Consider the following 24,550-nt stretch of genomic DNA (forward strand, 5'->3'; position numbering starts at 1 on the left):
ATTTCCTGTAAATGACTCTGCTGATTGGTAATCGGGTTAAACGCACAATGTGAAAAAATAAACCAAAACAAAAACAGATGTAATTTCAATTTTTCTAAAATAAAATATTAAAATATCTTAACTATACAATATGAAAAAGAAAAAAAAATTAAAATATATATCTATATATATATATATATATATATATATATATATATATATATATATATATATATATATATATATATATAATTTTTTTTTTTTTGCTGTGACTCAGTCTTATAAAATGTAAAATAAAGAATATGGAAAGCAAACATTTCTAATGTTTAATTTCACAATGCTTGTGATACAATGCAAATATTAAAAATCAATGCTATTGAAAACGCTGAAAGTGACAGCAGCTGTCAAGAAATACACTGTTCGACATGAGCAATGTCAACTATTGCGTGTGTTTCCCTTACGTTCAATACATGGCGGCATTGCTATTGTAGACAAAAAAAAGTTTAATTATGTTTTTTATCTGTCAGATAAAAACACCAGTCACAAACATAAAAACACACGCGTATTCAAATGCGATGTTGTGTCAAAATTTCAAAGCAATCAGCGAATAACTTTAAGAATTTAAGGTCTTGATCGAATAAATGTTTATATTTATATTTATATTTATAAAGATATATAGACAGATAAAAGCAGGCGCATATTCAAATGCAACATTGTCAGAGCAATCGGTGAACAGTTTTAGTAAATTTAAGATTCTTAATAAATAAACATTTACATTTTTATTTTTATAGAAAATAAATAATCAAAATCATTCAGAGCCATCATCAGATAGGATCATCTCTCCAGTTCCGACAGTTTTCAATTCCTGAATGCTTTCATCTTTTTTTAAATTCTGTTTGCTATCCAACTTTTGGGCTGCATAGAAACATTTGATAGCATCGAACTCCGCATCGCTTAAAAGTTTATTTGAGTTTCCATCTTCGATACATATCCTGGTTTCACTTAAAATCTTGGGTTTATTAGATAAATCTCCATGCATTTTATCTTTAGGTTCAACATTTCCTGGATTATAATATCCTGTGAAGACTGTCGAAATTGACGGAGCATTCACATTAAAATTATTATTTTTGATTTGATCGTCGTCCGTTCCAAAAATTGAAGCCATTTTATTTGTGAGATAAATTTGCAAATCATCATCCAATTTCTCAGATCGATTTGTATTAAAATTAGGATATTTTAAATTAGATATTTGATAAATTTCAGGAGTTGCACAATGCATAATTCCTTTGGAAGTTGACGGTTGATTAAAATCGAAAGATTGATAGTTTTTTTGGGGAATCTTCTTAGAAAATCGATCATCGCTGAAGTCCGAAGACTCGTACGCACACGGATATTTACTTGTATCAAAATCGGATAATAAATCACTATCGCTTATAATTATATTAGATTTATTTCCTATCTTTGCAACCGGGGTCACATCTAAATCGGACATTTTTGATTCCTGGAAATTAGACTTTTTATTTCTGTAAACGGTCACAGAAGCCGCCACGTCTCCCATTTGAGATGGATCTTTATCTTGCAAAGAACCGAGCGGATCTTCTTGAGATTTAGAAATACCGGCTTTAGAACTCATCATCGATCGATCGGAGCTTTTGGCTCGGGAACTAGAATTATCTTTTCTGGAACCGCTGGTAAATATATCAGGATTAGAGGCTGTCGACTGTTTGGATAAAATAGTCTGATACAGAGTTGGGTTGTTGTCTTTGAATGCCTTGATGAAAGTATCGAGTATGTCATCGGTCACATTAGTTTTCCGACATTCTTGCTTTAAATCTGCCGCTAATTTGTATAAGACGATGTCGTCTTTATTTTTGAGTTCGGTTATAGGAGTGGCCTGTAAAGAAATTCACCAATATAGTTCAATGTTGAAGATTTGACCATGAATATAATCTTAAAGGCGAATAAAATAGTGATTTAAAAAAAAATGTATTGAATAATACTGTTAATTATTATTTTACAATGTCTATGAATTACTCCACACTATTTTATTTTCAAAAAATATATTTACACTAGTAAACTCGATTTTAATCAAAATTATCAATGTTTTATTTTGATATCCGGTACCTATGTGTGAGCCAGCAAGCAAAATGTCATGGGTATAACAGAAAAATAATCTGAAGTGTGGTTTTAGTGTAGTAATGACAGTACTAGTGCCAATTTAGAAATAAATGTCACAGGGCTTCAGTTATAGGCACGGGCGTTCATATACGCCTATACTCTTCTGAGGGAAGTTTTGTTTGGACGATCATGTACAGCCATACTTCCCGACAACAATTTAAAACAAGTTGGTCAATTCAGTTTTTTTAATAAGATTGCGCATGTCTAGTAGTACGGACCCATTGCATTCCTCGTCTCACCTTCTTGTGACTGGCTATCACGAGCGCCAACTCCTCCGCCAGACTGATGACGCTCTTGGGTAGGTTGGTGTTGTTGGCCAGCGTGAGCCCGTAGTGCTCGATTACGGTCACTCCTGGCACTATTTTATGTTTGTATATCAGCTTTCTACATCCACCAGCCGCATGGTTTTGAATTTCTTCAGTTTTAGCGTGCAAACTGAAGAAAAATATTTTAATTTAATATTCTTACTGATTTTAAATGTTTATTATCATTTTTTTATGAGAATGAATTATTGATGTATCATATATCAAAAAGCTTGATTTTTCAGGAGATCGTTTTTAAAGCTTAAGAATACAATGAAATGTATTAAAAATAAATATCAAGCCACTTATTGAACTTTTTACTGTGCAACAGATCTTTTTAGGTAAAACCTGAAGGTTTTTTTCTCCATTTTAAAAATATTTTGTATATATAAAAAAATAATAAAACCATACCTTTTCTTCAAAATGCAAAAACAACACTTTCTGCCCTGTAGCGGGTAAATATTAAGTTAAAAATATGCCTCTTTTGCTGGGATAAAGTATATTTTCTGGGCATTCCGAAAACATGCACAACTGAAAATTGACAATTTTTATATATGACATTGAAAGGAGTGAGCGAAATGTGACTCACTTGACAACATTCAGATAGAGGTCTTGCAGTTTAGTGAGATGGAGGAAGTGGGTGGTGAAGAATACGAAAGCCTCAGTCTTTAGCAAACTCTCGCAGATGGCCCACGCCATGCTGGTCCCCTCTTCGCACGATGTTCCCCTGTGCAGAAAAACTAATTTAAAAAAATTCAAATGAAAAAATTTTTTGTTCATAATTTAAATTATGCGGCTAAATTTATTGGTTGGTTGTGTCCTAGCCATGGCCACTAACCATTCTTCTTCTCCGTATTGTGGCTCTCCACGGTGAAGGTTGACAATCATCATGGCAATTTCACTTTTTCTGTAGCCACCCTAAACAGCGACTTAGTGGAACTACTCTCTCAAATGAGTATTTGATTGAGTAACCAGGATACACAATATACAGCGGGTGGCCAAATTATTAGGGACACTTGTCCTTTTTTGTAATTTTCAAGGTCAAATGTATTTTGTGATCAAATAAATTCGTTCTAACTAATTTTTCTTATGCATTTTTGTTGCTGGTATAATAATTATTGTTTTGAAGATGTAGCAATACTGTAAAATATCAAAAAAGTAAGGTTTTTTTCTCATTTGGGTGTGAATAAGTGAAAAATGGTATTGGTATGTGCTCAGTTAATATTTTTTCAAACCATTGTTTGAAAAAATATTAACTGAGCACCAAGTTTTCAAACCAAGTTTTTTAAGTTCAAAACTATAAAAACGTAATAATAATAATAATAAAATTGGATAACTTATATAGCGCCATTTTCGTAAAAAAATACCTCAAGGGCGCTTCACGGTGAATGAATTGGGGAAAATATTATGGTGGAAATGATTTAGAAAACAAATGTGTTTTTAGTCTTTTTCTAAAGATCAATGTTGTCAAATGTGTTTTTAGTCTTTTTCTAAAGTAAGTATTGTTTAATAATTTATTAGTTTTGCTAATTCAAAAAGTTAATTTCAATTTATTTTTAATTAAAATTCAATTTAGTTCGAACTGAACTTTAGCATGCCCCGACGTTTCGAAGTTGTAATCGCAGCAAAGGGTATTATTACTAAATATTAAGGTTTTTCTGAAATTGTTGAACAATCGTTTTTTATGATAAAAATAAATTGCTATTATTAAATACATGATAAAATGAATTCTATACTCTAAATAAAGCATCCCAATCAATAAAAAAATATTAAAAAACCTAATAATTTGCTCATTAAATTCATTTAATCAAAAAAATTATAGGAAATTCGAAGTGTCCCTAATAATTTGGCCACCCACTGTATAAACAACTTATGATCACATGTGGCTAAATAAGATGACATTCTATCTCTCGGCCAGGTACTCTTTATTCATTTTTCATTCATTCAAACCCTTATCTGCACCCCATTGGTGCATAGGGCACTGCATCATACAAACAGTGTTATCTTGATGGTTAATACATGAAGGAAAGGTGATCAGCCCTCCGTTTCAGGTATCAGTCCAGGGTGATATTGAATAAATATTAGAGCGAAAAAATCACTTATATTTATTTTACCCCCCCTGGGGATCGAATCCGGGACCTCCAGAACAGTAGCCGAGCGTGCTGACCATTACACTACGGAAGTGGAGGTGGTGGTACTCTTTATTTAAAATTATTTACATCAAGATAAATTTTCCTATATGATTTTCAAAATTGTAATAGTTGAAGAAGTCTGTTGAGGTGAGGTAGAAATATATCCAATGAACTAAATTCACAAAGACAATTAAAAGTATCTCTTTACACAGAGCGCTGTTTTTGCGAAAAAATCATCTCAACGTTCTTTAAAATTTACATCAAAACAACCTCTATATTATACCTATTGATCCATAGGGTACTGCATCATATTGAGGCAGTATTAACTTGACTAATTAAGACTTGTTGAATATGTAAAGGCAAAATGATTCCAATCTTCAGGTAAATCAGTCCAGGGTGACATTGAACAAATATTAGAGTAAAATCTCTTATATTATTATTTTATTCATTCTGACCCCTTAGGAATTGAACCCGAGACCACCAGCATGGAGCCAAACGTGCTAACCGCTACTCCAAGGTGGCAGACTTAACTCTTACCTATCTCTTAATTAAAACATTTCAAATTGAAGGGATCTCAATCTTGCCTACAAAGTTTAAAATCTTACCTAAAAAATTAATACCTTACCTACAGAGTTCATCCACAATAACTAAACTAGTTGGAGTAATTGTCTGCATTATATAATGAATTTCTTTCATCTGAAAATTTAAAAAATAAAATGTTATACCACAAGTTTGTTGCTTTTGTTTTTCATCATGAAAAACATTTTTAGCGTTGACGCAGTGCCAACTTGATCACTAACCCTTTGCACTCAAGATTTTTTTTTGTATGACATACCAGTAACTCGAGTGTACTTTTTTACAAATTTGCACAAAAATAGTTGATTTTAGAAAAACGAAAAAAAAATTGAAATGGGTATCGTGCAAATTGACAATAAAACCAATCTACAACATTTTGAGTGTGTCCAAATACTGGTTCACAAAATCTGGATTATCTCCAATTACAGGAGTTATTTTCATATTATTTTTCGACATCTCATCAAAGATGAAGAAGGATTTGGAAGTCTGGGCATTTACGGGGCTGACAACTGTCATAGGCTGTAAAGTGTGTAAAGTGATCACTTAAACCAGCCTATGACGGTTGTTAGCCCCGTAAATGCCCAGACTTCCATATCCTTCTTCATCTTTGATAAGATGGGAAAAAATAATATAAAACCAATCAATAAGTGATTAAAATGGTTTATTTAAGAAAAATAAAGATAATTGGTTACTATTTTAAAATTTTACAGTCTTTCAATGTATGGTATCTAACAAAAAAATTGCCCAAATGCATCCTAGGCTGCCCGGGACAAGTGTCACAAAACTCATAAGTCCTCATGCCTTTGCCAATTTTTGTCCCTCTGTGAGCAAACCACACAGTCTCTTTTTGATCCTATACGCAAAACATGTAGTTTGCCGCTATCCAGGCGGACCTCAGTTTAAGAAGTAGACGGCCTACTTGGAATCTGCCGAAAGTCCCCTACAAACTGATTTACTAAAGTTTCACAAACTTTGAATGACTCAATGCTAGCAAGGACCTTGAGCAACTGTCATACTAGTTGTCATACTCTGTTTACTCTCCACCAATAACCTAGTTATGTTATGGGTGGGGGGTGAACGGTGCATGACAATGTTTTTTTTCTGTTTATATATAATGTATATGTATATGTATGTATATGTAGGTATATATATATATATATATATATATATATATATATATATATATATATATATATATATATATATATATATATATATATATATATATATATATATATATATATATATATATATATATATATATATATATATATATATATATATATATATATATATATATATATATATATATATATATATATATATATATATATATATATATATATATATATATATATATATATATATATATATATATATATATATATATATATATATATATATATATATATATATATATATATATATATATATATATATATATATATATATATATATATATATATATATATATATATATATATATATATATATATATATATATATATATATATATATATATATATATATATATATATATATATGTATGTATGCGTATGTATATGTATGTATGTATATATATAAATATATTTTTAAACTTCTTACCTAGAAAAATAAAATCCTTTAACCATCCTTATTAATTCCTCTCCTCTCCTTCTCTTTCCTGCTAAACCTATTATTTTATATAATACCCTTTTTTGTTTAATCTCTGAATGTTTTTTAATAGTTTTATAACATAAATGTGGAATTGTTTAATTGGCTTTTTTTTAACTTAACTATTTTTTGTTAATATAATGTAATGTTTATTATTGTTAATGTAACTATTGTTTATTATATCATTTTTTATATGTAAGCTGTACAATTCTCGAATAAATAAAATAAAATAAAAATAAATAAAACTGGCGGGACAGAATTGTACCTGCGTTAGTAAGTATCCCAGCCTTTTATTATTTAAACAACATAACGGTACATAGTGGCGACATACAGTCGCCAACCGATTTACTGTGGAATTGACCATGTCGACATATTGTCACAATTTGAGTTCAAAGGGTCAACCTTAAGACACTCATGCGCCGCGTACAATCAGGGTAGCGCCCTACCCAAACATTTTTGTGAAATATTTGTACGACTTGCTACCTACGCGTTGCTGTTATAAAAATAATTATTTCTCTACAATTAGACGTCCTATTTAGGTAAAATAAAGAGCATTATCAAAATAAAAATTGTTTATAACTTACAAACCTTAATTTGTAATTTTTTCACATTTTATATGATTATACATTGTAGTTAAAGAATAAAAAAATAAAAATACTCGATCTAAACTGATTTAAATATTAAAATAAAATAAAACTTATAAAAGACCACTTTTGAGATTATTAATGTACACACAGTTAGGAGTCGATAAAATCAGCAGGTATGTATGGAGATGCATGAATGTGGAGAGGCGAAGAATGTTTGCAAAGATAGAGTGGTGTGGTGTTCTATTCTCTCTGCCTACCCCTGCAGGGAAGCGGCGTGATGGTTTGTTAACATGACTTGTTTTGAGAACAAGAGTTTTATTTTTATATTTAAAGACTAAATCATACTAGCTGGAAATTGATTAAAATAACATAAAAATTCTAACCTCTAATACGTAGGTGGAAGCGTTGTTTTCAATGCTGTCATTGAATCCAATCCTGGAAAATATCCTGTCTGCAATTCTGAAAACCGCGCTGCCAGCCGGGACCAAACATCCAATCTGTAAATGTGTGAGAGGAACCTATCCAATTGGCATACACTTTTACATATCCATGATGCATTATTATTACATATAGTATTATAGTATATCAACATAGTGTAGCGGTAAATCAACATATTTTGTGATAAAACAACACAGCATAGTGGAAAATCATCAACGTAGTGTAATGGTAAATCAACATAGTGGTAGCGATAAACTACACAGGGTATAGGTAAATCAACATAATGAAGTGGCATATTGATATAATGTAGAGGTAAATCTACAAACTTTGTGGTAAAGCAATATAAAGGAGTGGTGAATCAACATTGTGTTTGGTAAACTGACACATTGCAGAGGTAATTCAACAAGTGTAGCGGCATATCGATATAATGTAGAGGTAAATCAACATACTTTGTAATAAATCAAAAAAATGTAAAGGTAAATCAACATAGGTTAGGGGTAAATCAACATAGTGGTAGTAGTAAACTGACACAGTGCAGAGGTAAATCGACAAAGTGTAGAGGTAAATCAACATACTTTGAGATAAATAAACAATATGTAGAGGTAAATCAACATAGTTTAGGCGTTATTCAACATAGTGGTAGTAGTTAACTGACAAGGTGCAGAGATAAATCGACAAAGTGTAAAGGTAAATCAACATAGTTTAGGGGTAAATCAACATAGTGGTTAGTAAACTGACACAGTGCAGAGGTAAATCAACATAGTGTAGTGGCATATTGATAGTATGTAGAGGTTAATCAACATACTGCGGGATAATTCACAAAATGTAGAGGTAAAACAGCATAGTGTAGTGGCATATCGATATAATATATATCGATATGCGATAATGTATAATGATAAATCAACAAAATGTTGACATACATCAACATAGTTTAGGGGTAAATCAACATAGTGGTAGTGGTAAATCGACAGAGTGCAGAGGTAAATCAACATAGTGTAGTGGCATATCGATATAATGTAGAGGTAAATCAACATAGTATGTGATAAATCAGCAAAATGTAGAAGTAAATCAACATAGTTTGTGATAAATCAACAAAATGAAACATAAATCAACATAGTTTAGGGGTAAATAAACATAGTGACTGTGGTAAACTGACACAGTGCAGAGGTAAATCATCATAATGTAGTAGCATATCGATATATGTAATGTAGAGGTAAATCACCAAAGTATGTGATAAATCAACAAAATTTAGAATTAAATCAACATAGTTTGTGATAAATCAACAAAATGTATACATAAAGCAACATAGTTTAGGGGTAAATCAACACAGTGGTAGTGATTAACTGACACAGTACATAAGTTATTCATCAAAGTATAGTGGCATATCAATATAATGTAGAGGTAAATCACCAAAGTATGTGATAAATCAACAAAATATAGAAGTAAATGAACATTGTTTAGAGGTAAATCAACATAGTGTAGTGGCATATCGATATAATGTAGAGGTAAATCAACATAATGGTGGTGGTAAACTGACACAGTGCAGAAATAAATCATCATAGTGTAGTAGAATATCGTCATAGTGTAGAGGTAAATCAACATAGTGTAGCGGTAAATCAACATGATGGTAGTAGCATATCGATATAGTGTAGAGGTAAATTAACATACTTGTGATAAATCAACATAAATTAGTGGTTAATCAACATAGTGCAGAGGCAAATTGACATAGTGTACAGGTAACTTTGTATTAAATCAACATAATGTAGTGGTGAATCAACATGATGTAGTGGTAAACAAACGCCAACTGTTCACCATCGCCCTCATATAATAAATTATCAAATTAACACTGCATCAGTATGATGCAGTGCTCTAAGCACCATTGGATGCGAATACGGGTCAGTTGTAGCAAATCAAAATGTGATTATGATCCCGCTAAATTTATTTATCCCTGTGACGGCTGTTTCGCGTATATATATGACCTAACTTTTTTTATTTTTTTATTTGGCAGTCACCCAGTGAAAGGATGTTTCTGTCAGTGTCAAGTATTATTTTTATTTAAAAACAAAATAACAATAGAAAACAATAAAACACTAAATACAAATTTATACATATTATTTTTTAACATCTCATCAAAGCATGAGTGAAAAAGAATATGGAAGTCTGGGCATTTACGGGGCTGACGACCGTCATAGGCTGGTTTAGGTGATCACTTTACACACGTGTAATATTCACCAATTCTACCCATTATTGACAACCACACTACTCAAATTCTTGGAAGTTCCATATATACATGAATCAATTTCGAAACACTGTTCTTGAATCACTAGAACTTCGCTAGAGACATCTATTGGTGAGATGAAAAGAAGCTATTTATTAAGCAGAACTCTTTTATTAGTATGTGAGGTCCGAATCTTGGAATATATTATAAAATCCTGGATTGGCAAAATATTATAGCTTAAATGCAGTTAGCTTTAATAGGGGATGCAAACCATATGTTCTTTCAGTGTCTGCTCACAACAGACAAGGAGAACTTTCTAAATAGCTTACTTCAGGCAGGAATCCAACTCCCAACCCTTCTTTTTTAATCTAATTCTAGAATTGCGGTCATAATCACCTAACTATGCTAGGCAAAATACAATAAATGATTTTCATTTAAATCACCTGAGCCATTATTTGAAGCAGGGCAATCTGTTTGATGTAGATGGTCTTCCCTCCCATGTTAGGGCCCGTTATTATGTGGAAATTATATTCGGGGCTTGCAAACTGAAAACAAAAAATCAAAATCCAATAAGCGTTGTTAAAAACAAATGTATGCAGTCAACGCATCTGGCTTCTCGCCCAGCCGGTCGCGTTCTCCATTTGCAGGCTTGAGATCTCACCCTTTAAACTCAGTAAAAAGAGTTAAAAAGCCTACCAATGTACATACATCTATTATGTGCAAAAAGTATAGTATAGTAAACCCCCCTAAAACGTTAAGATAGGTTTCGCGTTTTCAGGGGGAATGTTACAGGGGCCATATGATTTTTAATTGTATTTTTACACTTTAAGCAATACAAATTACTCCAGAAGATTTCGGATGACGTAATCTTCCTCCGTGGTGTAATGGTTAGCGTTTTCAGCTACCGTGCTGAAGGTCCTGGGTTCGATTCCTGGCGAAAATAAATATTAGTGATATTACACTATAATATTTATTTAATATTACCCTGGACTGGTCCCTGAAGTGCAGTAGTGATCACCTTGCCTTAGTGTAAGTAACGTTCAAGATAACATCGCGTCAATACGATGCAGTGCCATATGCACCATTGGGTACAGATTAGGGCTAGAAGAAGAAAATCTTCCTATTGCGTTATACAGGGACCACCTTTATAGGAAAAAATCCCGTAAACGTTATAAGGGGAAACCTAATATGAATGTTTGTTAAAGGGGGGTTTACTGTAAGGTCTGCCTCCATAGTGTAGTGGTTAGCGCGCTAGGCTACCATGCTGGAGGTCCCGTGTTCGATTCCCAAGAGGGTAAAAATAAATATTAGTAATTTTTCTGTCTAATATTAATTTTATATAACCCTGTACTGGTGCCTCAAGCGGAAGGCTGATCACCTTTCCTTTGTGTGTTTAACGATCAAGATAACACTGCTTCTATGCGATTTAGTGCCCTATGCACCATTGGGTGCGGATAAGGGTTAGAAAAAAAATTAAATGGTATTTTCAGTTAGCAATACGAGATTCTACTTACAACATCATTGGGGACTGACGCAACGGGGATCTGATAGTCCAACATGGGGTGGATGCAGTTCTTCAACTCCAAATACTTGTCGAACGAAGGCCGGACATAATTACCCGCGGTACTTGCCTTCAAAATAATTAATAAAAATAAATAAACAAATATAATTAGTGTCCCTAATCCGACACTGGCCTTTTCGTGTTTGTATATCAACTGCTGCCAGTCACAAGAGCATGAGTGATAAATGACTAGTTTTCAAGAGGGTTATAATCATGTACATTAACAAACTACCAAGACTTCAATTTCTTCTTATTGTTATTTAAAATAGTATAGCAGTATGACTACTTAACACATTGTTGTCGGGCGGTTTTTTCCTTCAACCCCGGCCCTAATGAGTGTACTAATTAGAGTTGTATACTTATCACAAGTAAACGCAATCCCAATTCCAATCTGTAGTGGTTTTTAGCATCTCTCGTGATCTACCAAAAGTAAGCAAATAGACCGCTCCCGCTCTACCAATAGTATATAAAAGACGCTTTCAAGCTTCTCCCGCAAACAATGTGGCTCTACAAATAAAGTGGCTCTAATTTTACTACAGCAGTACCGCTTTAATCCGAACCCCCGCTAATACGAACACCTCTGTAATCCGAACACTCACTCATCCCTCGCACTTCTTAAATATAAAAATGACAATGAAATAATAAAGCAAAGTAACACAAGAATGTGACGGCAAAAGTGAAGAAATGTTTGACACTGAAGCAGAAGCAAGTTTTCCCCATTCAAGCGCGGTATCTGCCTTAAATACGCGCCTAGGATGGGCCAACCAAGTGGATATTCTTGTGCCAGAGAAGATGCTTATTCGTAAATTGCGAGACAAAGCATTTTACTTGTCATTGAATAAATCTGGACCAACTAAAATATTTGATTTCTTTAAAAAAGTTGAATTAACACATTTAAAATTTCACAATACATATTTGTTTTATTTGATAAAATACCCAATACGTTCTTTGTACTGTAATCCAAATGCTCCACTAGTCCCAACAGAGGGTAAATTTTCAACATTCGGATTATAGAGGTCCTGCTGCATTTTTAATACTTCACAAATTTCTCAAGTGATGGCGCCACATCAGGCACTTCCATATCTATGACATGAGAACTAGCATGCGAAACCAGCGTTGGATTTGTACATGTTTCAAAAATAAAAGCAATATGGGCAATTTCAATAATGGGCAGAATGGAGAATAAAGAGTACCTGAGCGAGAGATAGGATGACATCCAATTCAGCCACGTGCTCACACAACTTGTAGAGGCATCCCATGTACGGACGCAGCTCCGTAAGTAGACCAAATATCACTCTGGAACCAACCGAGAATACACATTTTGACTTCATATAATAATCGGCTACGGCTGTTTTTAAAAGGGGATTTATTTCAGGATGTGAGTTAGGAATGTGGGAGAAAAATAGGATAGGAAGGATACCAACATGTTACTCATGGTTTGTATTTCACTCAGGGATTCCCTCGCCTGCTGGTCCATTAGAATGATCTGTTCGGTCGTCATGGAAACGGTGTTACCATGATTTTGTACCTAATAAGCAATAAGATTATAAATTAATAGTGACATAAACAGGTACATGAAATACTTGGCCGTGGACAGGTCGAGAGTTTTTATTTTATTTGATTTCATCAGTTAGCTTATACTACGTTTAATACAAAATAATATTTCCACTTAATTTAACATTATATATATTTACATTTCCTTACAGTAAACATAACATTTCTGTTATTATAATTGGCAAATGTGCAAGAGGCGAAGAATGTTTGCAAAGATAGAGTGGTGTATACAGTGAAACCCGGATTTTACGTGCCCGGATTTAAAGTTTTCCCGCCAATTGCGTGTTATTATTTCAGTCCCGATATATTTCAATACATTTATTACCCGTTTTTACGTTTTTTTCCCCCAATTTACGTTGTAAATATTTCAAATATGCGAGTTACGCGCGCTTGACAATGAGTCTGCGCAGTAGATACATTACTTCCGCCGCGATTGGTCGGCGAGCGACGTTGTGATTGGTCGATATCTTTCAATTTTAACCGTTAGAATGTTATGACGTTTGTTCTGTCATTCGGTTTTTGACTCGGTTTGTGATGCTTCTTTCTTTTTGACATCATTCGCGATCATCATTTACGCACAGTTTTTACGTTTTTAAATTTCTTTTATTAGTTTATTACAATCCTTTAACATTATTTTCTCAAGTAATGTCCCAACAAAGCTTTGTCAGTGCGAGAGAAAATGAACATTCTCGAAAACGTTGATAAACACGTTGGTTCACGCGTTTCGCCGGTGCGTGATTTGGGGCTACAAATCACTACTTTGGCTACAATAATTAAAAATCGGGTTTTGATTAAAAAAAGTGCAATGGAATGTGGTCCAATGGTGACAAAACACATGTACATATCCACATCCAAGTACGATAAACTCGGAAGAGATTTTGAAAAAATAAAATCATGTATATGACATGATTTTATTAATAAAAAATAAAATTTTAATGTTTTTTTTTCAATACCCCCTATTAGCATTTTCCCTCCAATTAAATTTTACATTTTTTTCAATAAAAACTAAAATATAAAACTTTTTTTCAATAATTAATAAAAAATAGAATTTAAAATGTTATGCATTTTCCCTCCAATTAAGTTTTTACATATTTTTACAATAAAAAATAAAATTTAAAACGTTTTTTTTTCAATAATTAATACAAAATAAAATTTAAAATGTTATGCATTTTTCCTCCAATCAAGTTTTTACATTTTTTTCAATAAAAAAAATAAATTCAAACATTTTTTTCAATATTAATAAAAATAAAATTTTAAATGGTACATTTTTTTAAATACACCCTATTTGCATTTTCCCTCCAGTTTTTACATTTTTTGCCAGTAAAAAATAAAATTTAAAACGTTTTTTTTCAATACCCCCCGTTTACATTTTCCCTCCATTTAAGTTTTTTTTTTTCGGTCCCTTGAAAAATGTAAAATAGGGGTTTCACTGTATTTCTATTTTCTCTTCATACTCCTGCGCGAGATGGTTAGTTAGTTGAATATATGTTAACCGTCAAATTGTGATATTTTGATTTGCTTTATTATAAAAAATATATATTTTTAGCCTTTTGTGATAAAACCGAATGTTTAAACTGAAGATAGGCAGCAAAATTAAAATATATAAAACTTGTGTGCGACCCATTATGACAAATGGGATCGAAAGCAGAGAGGATACCATAGTCACAAAAAATGCACTAAGAGTGTCAGAAATGAAGACTCTAAGGAGCATATCTGGCAAGAGTCTACGAGACAGAATAAGGAACACCAGGATAAGGGAAATATGCGAGATCGAAGATGTCGTTAGGTGGGCAAGGTAAAGAAGAAGACAATGGTATGCACGTGTGAGGAGAATGGAACCAGAGTCCCCCACATTGGACTGCACGGCTAACCCCAAGGTAGACGACTCCCGAGCAGACCAACAAAGAGATGGATTGACAACTGGGAATCGACATCGAACCCGGGACCTCCAGCATGGTAGCTAAATACGCTAACCACACCACAGAGGTGGAGCATTTAGTTACTTAAAATTATTTCTTAATTTAATTCATTAAACCATATCCGCTCCCTAAGTGGAGCATATGGAGTCCACAAACTGGGTTCAGGCTTTTCTGTCGGCTCTCAGCTCCTTTGCATCCACCCAAGTCACATCCGCATCCCGAAGTTTCGAAGAGAACTGCCGACGAATTGTCAATATAAAAGAGGCAAACTTGATGGCAGCTTTTGGGAGGCATGCGGATTACATGGCCAAGCCAACTGAATCGCCTTTTCTTGAAGATAGTTGTAAATGTTATGTGAAATCATTACAGTACATAATAATACCTTCAGGAATACGGGAGGAAGGTCCCGTGCGTTGAATGTCTTCCTGTTCTTGCCGAGCAGCATGAGGACGTGGAAGCCCCTTGCGGAGTTGAAGAGCATCTTCAGGGGCAGGGAGTAGGTGGAACTGAGCTGCTGGACGGTCTCCTGTATGTCGGTGACCAGCTCCGAGTAGGAGCGCCGAGCCACGTCCAGCAAGCCGTTTATCTCCGGCCGGACTGCAAAGCATCTGATGACAAATATTGGATTAATCACATAGAGAATATATAATTTATCATGGGTTAGGAAAGAACAGTAAAACAAATTTATGAGGCGAATGTAATTAGAAAAAATGGATAGAAGTAGATTGAATGCAGTCAAAATGCATTGACTCAGTTGAATGTGCAGCAAAATGATGTATGATAGATGTTCAAATGGTGACATAAGAAAATAATGCAAGGCTGGGGTAAGCATAATCGATAAAATTGAGGCAAATGTGGTTAGTAATAGAAACAGAGGAAGACCGAGGAAAACTTGGCATAGTCAAGTATTAGAGGAAGACCAAGAAAACTTGGCATGATCAAGTAAGTATTTGAAATACTTGAAAGTGGTAAGATTACAAATCAGTATAATCGTAGCAGGTATGTATGAGGAGATGCATGAATGTGGAAGAGACGAAGATTGTTTACAAAGAGTGGTGTGGGGTTCTATTCTCTCTGCCCAACTCTGCGGTGACTCGGCATGATGGTAAGTTTAAATTTATATTTGTTTTAGATGACAATTTAAAAATATTAGTAAGAGAAAGCCTATATAAGCCATTAATATATTTTTGAAATGATCTGTTTATTTCTAAATAAAATATGTTAATTTTATAAGACGCCGCGCCCTATGCACCATTGTGTAGGAACAAGAGTTGAAGAAAAAGAACCAGAGCAGGAATTTATATAACTTACCTCTGTTGATGAGCGGCTACACCACGCCCAACATGCACATCGTCTTGTATAACCTCCCTTATTTTATCCGATATCTCTTTAAATTTGGGGTTTTCTAGATCCTGCAAAGATATTTAAAAAAATATGAGTAGAGAGCACATTATGTGCACATGTATAATGCACTAACTGTCCTCACACAATGAAATTAACTTATATCTGTGATTCGGTATTTCTTATTTTGTTCGTGTCATGTCAGCTCCCCCTGACGTCGACTATCACTTGAGATCCCCATCTAATCTCGTATACTCCGGAGCCAGATCTGTCTTCTGCCCACACCTCGCCGACACTCTATTTTACCTTTTATGATTAGGCGCAATAGCTCGTACTTCTCTCCTCTCAGTGACTTTGTACTCAGTATTTAACATACTTTTTTTTTGTATAAAGAAAAGTTCCTGCTAGAACAATTGCCAAACTATCTCCTATACCTCCGCGCATGTCCAAATGAGTTACAGTGCATTTTAGTTTTAGTTTGCACATAATTCTGTACTATTGGGATATGAGAATATTCCATTCCTCGGGATGGTGACACGAGCGAGACAGACTACGCTTGTAGGGACAAATCATGCGTCAGAGCAGTGAAGAAACTACATCTCCGCATAAGCAATACATAATTGCTTATAAAATTAAACAACTTTGTTTTAAACACTTTTTTTTAATTACACACTCATAATTAATAACATTCCCTTACCAAAAACTTCCACACACTCCGTAAAAAATCCTAAATGTAGGATTTAGGATTTTTTACAGAGTGTGTGGACGTTTTTGGTAAGGGAATGTAATTAATTATGAGCATTTTAATGTTATAGAATTCAATAAACCCTAATGATAACAAGGTTCTTGTCGAAACCGGTAGGTTAAAGTGTACTAATTATAAAAAAGTGGTTAAAACAAAGTTGTTTAATTTTATAATGTTTATAAAATGTGCCACAAAGTATCTGCGAAAAACATTCAAGAAATACATGATTGAATTAAATAAAGTAATATACAATGATAGTGCTTGTACAGACAGCACACACACCCAGATATATCAATATATCAAGGTAACGCGGAATGAAAAGGAGAAAAAGGAAAGCTCAAGTCCAAGACAAATTATGTTAAAATTGGGACACACCACAATATAAATATCTACTTACTATGTATAACAAATATATGACACTTTTTATATGTATATATAAATATATATGCGAGCATAAATACCTTCTTGATGGCGTGGAACCAGTGCCCCTTGGCGAGCTGCAGGGCCGCGAGCAGCGCGGGGAGCAGGCCAACGGTGGCCTTGAGCTGCAGCGTGTGCAGCAGCTGCGCCTCCCCGGCCCGGGCGCCGTCCTGCGCGGGCAGCTCCACGCACAGCCACAGGATCCGGTCCACGTCGCATAGCTGCTTCATCACGCTCTAACGGACAGACATGGACAGACATGGACAGACATGCATCTAACATGCCCTGATGATGATTCTGAATTTCTGCTGTGTAAAAGAATACACTGTCTCAGGGTGAATTTCAGTGAACCTCAATAACTACGATATGAACATGAAAACAGTTTCTCTTTGAGTAAAAATGTGTCTTTTTAACTAAGCTAGCTCAAACAGGGGGATTAAAATCTTCCATATCGCTTTCAAGAACGTAATAAATCAAAAAACTTGATTTTTCAAGAGAACGTTTTTAAAGTTTAAAAATATAATACAATGTATTAAAAATGAATATCAAGCCACTTATTCAATTTTTTACTGTGCAACAGATCTTTTTAGGTAAAACCTGAAGGTTTTTTCTACATTTGGAAAATATTTAAAAAAATAATTAAACAATACCTTTTCTTCAAAATGCAAAAACAAGACTTTCTGCCCTGTAGCGTGTAAATATTAAGTTAAAAATATGCCACTTTTGCTGGGATATACATAGTACATTTTCTGGGCATTCCGAAAACGTGCACAACTGAAAATTGACAATTTTTGATTTATGACATTCTTGAAAGGAGTCGCTCACTCCATATATGAATTTTAATTAGATAACTTAAGTATTATAAGAGCTCCATATTTTTTGTAATCTTAAAAATAATATGAAAGAATATTTTCCCTTTTTTATAATTTCAAATCGATAAGTTTTTCAAAATACTGTTTTTGATAAAAAGCACAATCGGTCGGTGTCGTGAGATCTACATACTTATATATCAGCATGGTAATTTTTTGTTAGCAAGCGACATGTACCACAATAAGGGAGCGAGACACTTAGACTACTCGGATTTCGTTTGATCCGATTTCCGGCCTCTCGCTCAGTCAGCGCTTGGCGGCGCGTTGGAAAGAACGTGGAATCGGTGGCGAGTTGGTACTTGCTGCTAGCTGCATACTACGATTTCCATACAAATATAAACCGGGGGCTTTTAGTACCTCGCTTCGGATCATGTGTAATTTTTAGATGATCAATACGGGAAAAGTCAATCACTTTTGGTAAATGTCAATATTGACACTGTGTGCAAAATAATGGTTTCTCACAATATGAGTTCAATGAGCCATTTTGAAAAACGAATGTTTGAATAAAGGAAAAGAGCAAGGTAACAGATGTGGCTCAAAGAATCGCGAAACTAAAATGGAACTAGGCAGGTCATGTGGCACGTATGTCTGAGGATAGATGGACAAAGCAGGTGCTTGACTGGAGGCCTAGAAGCGTGGGCAGACCCAGACAAGATGGTCCGATGACATTAGGGAAGTGGCGGGCCTGCACTGGAAGAGAGAGAACTGTGGAAGTCCAAGAGGGAGGCCTTTGTTCAATGCTGGACACAAGAAGAAGGCTGAAGTAAGTAAGGAGCGGTTTTAAACTCTCTCTTTGAACATTTCTGTTGACACTCTTGTACAGGAGAAGGGTAGGATTGAAAGCCCTACCTGCAGCGTGGGCATCAGCCCCTCCGAGTCCTGCAGCAGCTCCTGCACGCAGTCCAGGCGCGCGCGGATGGTGGGCGCGTCGCACGGCGGCTGCAGGATGGTGGCGCGCAGCGAGCGCAGCCCCCCGGACGTGTGCGAGTGGTTCAGGATAGACAGCAGGGACCCCCCCGCACGCCCACCCCCGCACAGCGGCTCCACCAGCTCCAGCCTGACGGCCGTCTCCACGTCTGGGAAACAATAACAAATCGTATATTGTATCAGGTGGATTTAAAAAAAAAAATTAAACACTTTTAAACACTTCGTTAGGTGGGGAAGATAACTTAGAAGATAATGGTATACGCATGTGAGGAGAATGGAATCATCCACATTGCACTGCACGGCCAACCCCAAGATTACCGAAGACATGGATTGATAGCTGGGAATCAACATCGCAGGAGGCCAATCCCTCTTAAAAACAGGCCACAAGGCCTACACCAAGCAGAAGAAGAAGAATATGTAAGGATTGTTTTAGCACATAGTTATAAGTATATGCGAAAGCAAATGGTAGAGGAATATATAGTAGGTATTCGGCTGTCCAAACTTAAAACACAGTAAGGGACATTTTTAATGTAGTACGTTTTTTTGCATTTTTGGACTAAGTAGATTCTACTTAGTCCAAAAATGCAAAAAAAAAATACTGCAAAAAAATGTCCTTTACTGTGTTTTGAGTTTGGACAGCCGTATTAAAGGGGGGTTAAAGGATTTCTTTTTGGTCTCACCAATGAATGTAGAGTTCTCCGAAGCGTGATATTCAATCTTTAGGGAGTGTGGCTGGAATACAATGCACTGTATGTACTCTACGTACTTTAATAAGGCGGCAGCTGCTGTGAGTGCATAGAACCTAAAAACACACATTCCCGTAAAAATATGCACAAGAAAACTATTTATAAAAGTAGCAGATCATGTCATTTATGATTGCATGACTCGAGCCAGACAATTTTCCCTCCATGTTCGCTCACTAGGTGGAGCGTATGGCTACTACAAGCTGTCTAAAAGTCTGATGATGTTGGTAACGACGAAACCCAGTCACCGGTCAACGAAAATAAAAATGGAAAAAACTACACAGTTTTTGTATGTAAATTAAATTTACATACGAAAATCCTATTGACAGTGTTATCTTGATCATTACTTACATGAAGGCAAGGTGATCACTCCTGCACTTCAGAGACCAGTCCAGGGTAATATCAAATAAATATTAGAGTGTTAAATCACTAATATTTGTTTTAGGCCCCCCCCCCCTGGGAATTGAACTCGGGACCTCCAGCACGGTAGCTATACAAGCTAACAATTACACCACGGAGACGGACGTGTATGTGGAAAAACTATAGAGTTTTTATTTTATTTATATCGTAGTCGTACAGGAGAAAGTGACCAACTACCAAAACGTAAAATGTTCAGGAGGGCCATTTAAGTCACTTTTGCTTAGCAAGAAAATAAACATCAATGCAGTTAGTAATTTTTACCAAGTCAATATACCATATTATACTTACAAGTTTAAAATCCTCTGGAACGTTTTTCAGGGCAAAATTAAGCTAGTAAGATATCAAATAGTCCATGATCACGGTTATATAAAAAAAATACACTTGGTCACTTTCTCCTGTATGACTACGATATATTTATTTGTTGTTTTATTATACATTGTATATTTACAAAACTTTAAATTGATGACAACAAGGAAGGCGAAGGGAGAAGGATCAGGTAAGGTGGAGAGTCTGTTCAAGTATTACTTGTGTATGAGTTGGAGCTGGACGGAGCTGTACTCGGGGGCGCACAGGCGCTGGATCAGCTGCAGCCCGACCGCATCGCTGAAGTGCCTTCGCTGGACGGCCGTCAGCGTCAGCCCGGGAAACTGGTTCTTCACGACGCGATACAGTTCCGTCGGCACGCCGTCGCAAAATGTGTGCGGGACTATAATCTGCAAAAATATATATATTTCAGTGTTATTCATTGTTTCGGCATTCATTTTATGGTATAACACAATCAAATTGAAAATAAAACACCTGTTTTTTTACTACTTGAGTACTACATTTTGTTAAGACTAGTTTCGGAAGCTACAGATGCTTCCATCTATGTACATGTATAAATATAAACTTTTGTATATTATTTCGAGAAATAAAAATACTTTGTGTTCTGATCTACTCACATTTAACTAGTTTCGGCAACAACCTGTTGCCCTCTTCAGGGTTTAATTTATTACTAAACATATATATAAAAAAGAAACAGTGTACAAGTTGTTGGGTTTCAAAAGGGTAGGGGTGGGGGTAATGGTGTTTTAAGGAGGGGTAAGAGCAAGGAAGGGGATAACTCTGTTTAGGTTGGGTTTGATTTTATGGGAAAAATATTAAAAATGGGACTTTGACTTACGTTTATTTGATTGTTAATTATATTTAATTTTTGTTTAATGTGAGTGGATCAGAACACAAAGCATTTTTATTTCTCGAAATAATATATCAATATGATCCACAAAGTTAATGCTTTCAATATTCAAAACATAAACTTTTGTATTTTTACCTGTAGATGGAAGCATCTGTAGGTTCCGTAACTAGTTCTGTAACAAAATATAATACTCAAGTGGAAAACAAGTGTTTTGTTTGTAATTTATATTTTGGAATGTCCAAAATATTCATTTAGAAAGATGGATTCTACTCCATTTATATCATGATTTTATTGTATTTTCAACATAGATGATGAAGAATCGAGATTTTTCATTATTATCTCAACATACATAAAGAAGAATATGAAAGTCTGGGCATTTATGGGGCTTGAGAACTGTATTAAATTACGTAAATTCTTTAAATGAAAAATAAAATAACCCAATATTCTTGTGAAAAAAACATGAGAAGTGGCTAAGATTTTTTTAAAAAAAAAAATTTACTTATTTCATAGATACAATTTTTTTTTTACTATATGTATTATGGCTCTTTAGGCATGGCCTGTGTTGAGCCGCAATACTTACATGTTAATACAATTTTTTATATACATTACATACAATAGATACAATAACAATTTACAGCATAAAGGTTTTACAATAAAATAACTACCCCTGGAATTTAATTTATTCACTTTCTACCTTATCCCTTCCAACGAGAAGCAACCATCGACGGACTCATCATCGGTTCTTAAAGACATGATCACTACTGGAATTCTTACATTACACTAGAATAGTACCTGAAGTACAGAACTGATCGGTCTGCCTTCAAAACAAGGTAACACTGTATCGATGCAAAGCCCTATCACTGAGTGCAGATGCAGAGAAGAGGAATAGTGGAATTACCTCGACCGGGTGGAAGAAATGAACGGTGGTCAGAGAGTGGAGATAGGAGTGCCGATCGCTGAGCTGGCACAGGGTCAGGCGGGGCCTCTTCAGATCCACTGCCGCAATACCGACTTCGCCCCTTGCGGCACCCCGACCCTCAGATATCGCTGAAAGAAACAAATCATTCATCATGAATGTTAACATAAACTATAGTATAACCAACATGAGCTTTGAAGTCCACATTTCGGATGGGATGTATCAGGACAGCAGATGACGGGATTTGATAATTATGTACAAATTTGATTTTTTACTTATTTTTTTATTTTTCAATATAGTATCATGGGACTACCTTATCAAATTCCAGAAGATTAAAGATTTGGGTATCATTTTTGATAATAAATTGTCATTTGCAGCGCATATCAATGAGATGGTAAACTTTTCTTTGTTCTTTGGTTCTCTTGGGTTAAAAAAGCTTCTCTTGGTTTAGTTTTTAAGGCAACTAGGGATTTTAAATCTATTGATGCATTGAAGTCCCTATATGTTGCATTAATTAGAAGTCTTCTGGAATTAATTAATTGGAATATGGCTCCACAGTCTGGTCTCCTCATTATGCTATACACACTGACAGCATAGAGAGAGTACAATACAACTTCCTTAGATACATTCATTTTACAACTAAATATACCCATTGTTGAGTAAGATTATAATACCATAATGAAGTGGCCAAAATTAATAAATCTTAGTGATAGAAAGGTAATTACTGATTTGGTCCTGTTACATAAAATTCTTAACAATTCTCTGGACAGCCCTGATCTCCTAAATCAAATAAAGCTTAGCGTGCGTCAAAGAGGTACTAGGCAAAAATCTATATTATGCATAATGCATAATGGCATTTTTTACAACTTGCACATTTTGAAGTTGGTTGATTTGGATTAGTAACAGTTTGACTACTTACCGAGAATGATACAGGAATCAGGTGCCGTTGTATTACTGGTTGTGGAGCACGGCGTAGTGCGACTTCGGCTGCCACTGATAAGGCCTTAAAAATAAAAAGGCAATACACTGATTTTAACTTTTTTCAACTGATTTCACAACATTATTCTATGACAATGTATTCTCGTAGGGTGGCTCTATGTGTATGGACTGTAGTGGACTGTAGTGGACTCTATTATCCAATGTTGGTATTTTTTCATATGTTTCGAACATATCATATATGTATTCGAAATTTTACAAAAAAAAACCTGCTCCATATCTAAATCAAATCTTCATTAAAACTCATCAGTCGAAGGGTTAATGATTACGAATGAATGTACAGTCTGGTGTTTACATTATATTGCACGAAGGGTTTATGATTACAAATTAATGTAGTCTGGCGTTTCCATTATATCGCACAAAAAATTTACGATTGCGAATGAATGTATAGTATTGTTTCTGTTATATTACACAAAAGGTTTATGATTGCGAATGAATGTACAGTCTGGTGTTACCATTGGTAACACCAGACTGTACGTCTGGTGCTACCATTATATTTCACAGTTTGGCAATGGTATTACCACCAAGAATTCTGCAACTCTGTAGACAGTTTTGTTGACTAGATGTGCAATGGATTATAGACGCTATTGAAAGAGAAATGCTTACCTCTAGTAACCGAATTGCCAAGTGAACTTTTATACTTGGGAGTCCACATTTCTCGGTTGGTCGAAATGTCTAGAACAGTCATGTTGTTGGACATCACTCCGCCCGTGTTTGTACTGGACGAAGAGTTGCCCGGGTTCACTCCGCAACCAACTCTGAAAATATATACAACCATAGCAACTACTTCTACAATTGCTATCCCATTTTCGCAAAAGCAGAGAATCTGTCCAATCTGTGTGGTGAATGCAATCACTATCCAACTCCAAGTGGACTTGCCATTAATTTACAAAAATAAATAT

General features: G+C 34.7%; 1 protein-coding gene across 7 annotated transcripts in view; it reads right to left on the bottom strand.

The window, feature by feature from the left end:
• Positions 1 to 253: 253 nt before the first annotated feature.
• LOC148301939 (mutS protein homolog 4-like) overlaps positions 254 to 24,550 on the bottom strand; it is a 31,680-nt gene continuing 7,383 nt past the window's right edge. For 6 of the 7 annotated variants that reach the window (XM_088272440.1, XM_088272439.1, XM_088272436.1 and 3 more), the window contains 18 exons: positions 24,255 to 24,406; positions 23,572 to 23,655; positions 22,635 to 22,783; positions 21,088 to 21,275; positions 20,080 to 20,201; positions 19,322 to 19,548; positions 17,645 to 17,839; positions 16,409 to 16,509; positions 15,480 to 15,705; positions 13,049 to 13,152; positions 12,818 to 12,920; positions 11,578 to 11,694; positions 10,507 to 10,608; positions 7,791 to 7,925; positions 5,217 to 5,287; positions 3,049 to 3,186; positions 2,397 to 2,592; positions 254 to 1,873 (listed from right to left, as the gene is read on the bottom strand). In XM_088272440.1, the coding sequence (XP_088128566.1) occupies positions 788 to 1,873; positions 2,397 to 2,592; positions 3,049 to 3,186; positions 5,217 to 5,287; positions 7,791 to 7,925; positions 10,507 to 10,608; positions 11,578 to 11,694; positions 12,818 to 12,920; positions 13,049 to 13,152; positions 15,480 to 15,705; positions 16,409 to 16,509; positions 17,645 to 17,839; positions 19,322 to 19,548; positions 20,080 to 20,201; positions 21,088 to 21,275; positions 22,635 to 22,783; positions 23,572 to 23,655; positions 24,255 to 24,406 (3,496 nt within the window). In that variant the 3' untranslated portion in view covers positions 254 to 787. The remainder of the gene's footprint in view (positions 1,874 to 2,396; positions 2,593 to 3,048; positions 3,187 to 5,216; positions 5,288 to 7,790; positions 7,926 to 10,506; positions 10,609 to 11,577; positions 11,695 to 12,817; positions 12,921 to 13,048; positions 13,153 to 15,479; positions 15,706 to 16,408; positions 16,510 to 17,644; positions 17,840 to 19,321; positions 19,549 to 20,079; positions 20,202 to 21,087; positions 21,276 to 22,634; positions 22,784 to 23,571; positions 23,656 to 24,254; positions 24,407 to 24,550) is intronic. The other variant, XM_088272438.1, reaches the window with a different exon arrangement.

The sequence above is a fragment of the Brachycentrus maculatus genome, unplaced genomic scaffold (assembly GCF_059751285.1).
Source record: "Brachycentrus maculatus isolate JH-2025_06_01 unplaced genomic scaffold, ASM5975128v1 h1tg000498l, whole genome shotgun sequence".
Classification (NCBI taxonomy): Eukaryota; Metazoa; Arthropoda; class Insecta; order Trichoptera; family Brachycentridae; genus Brachycentrus; species Brachycentrus maculatus.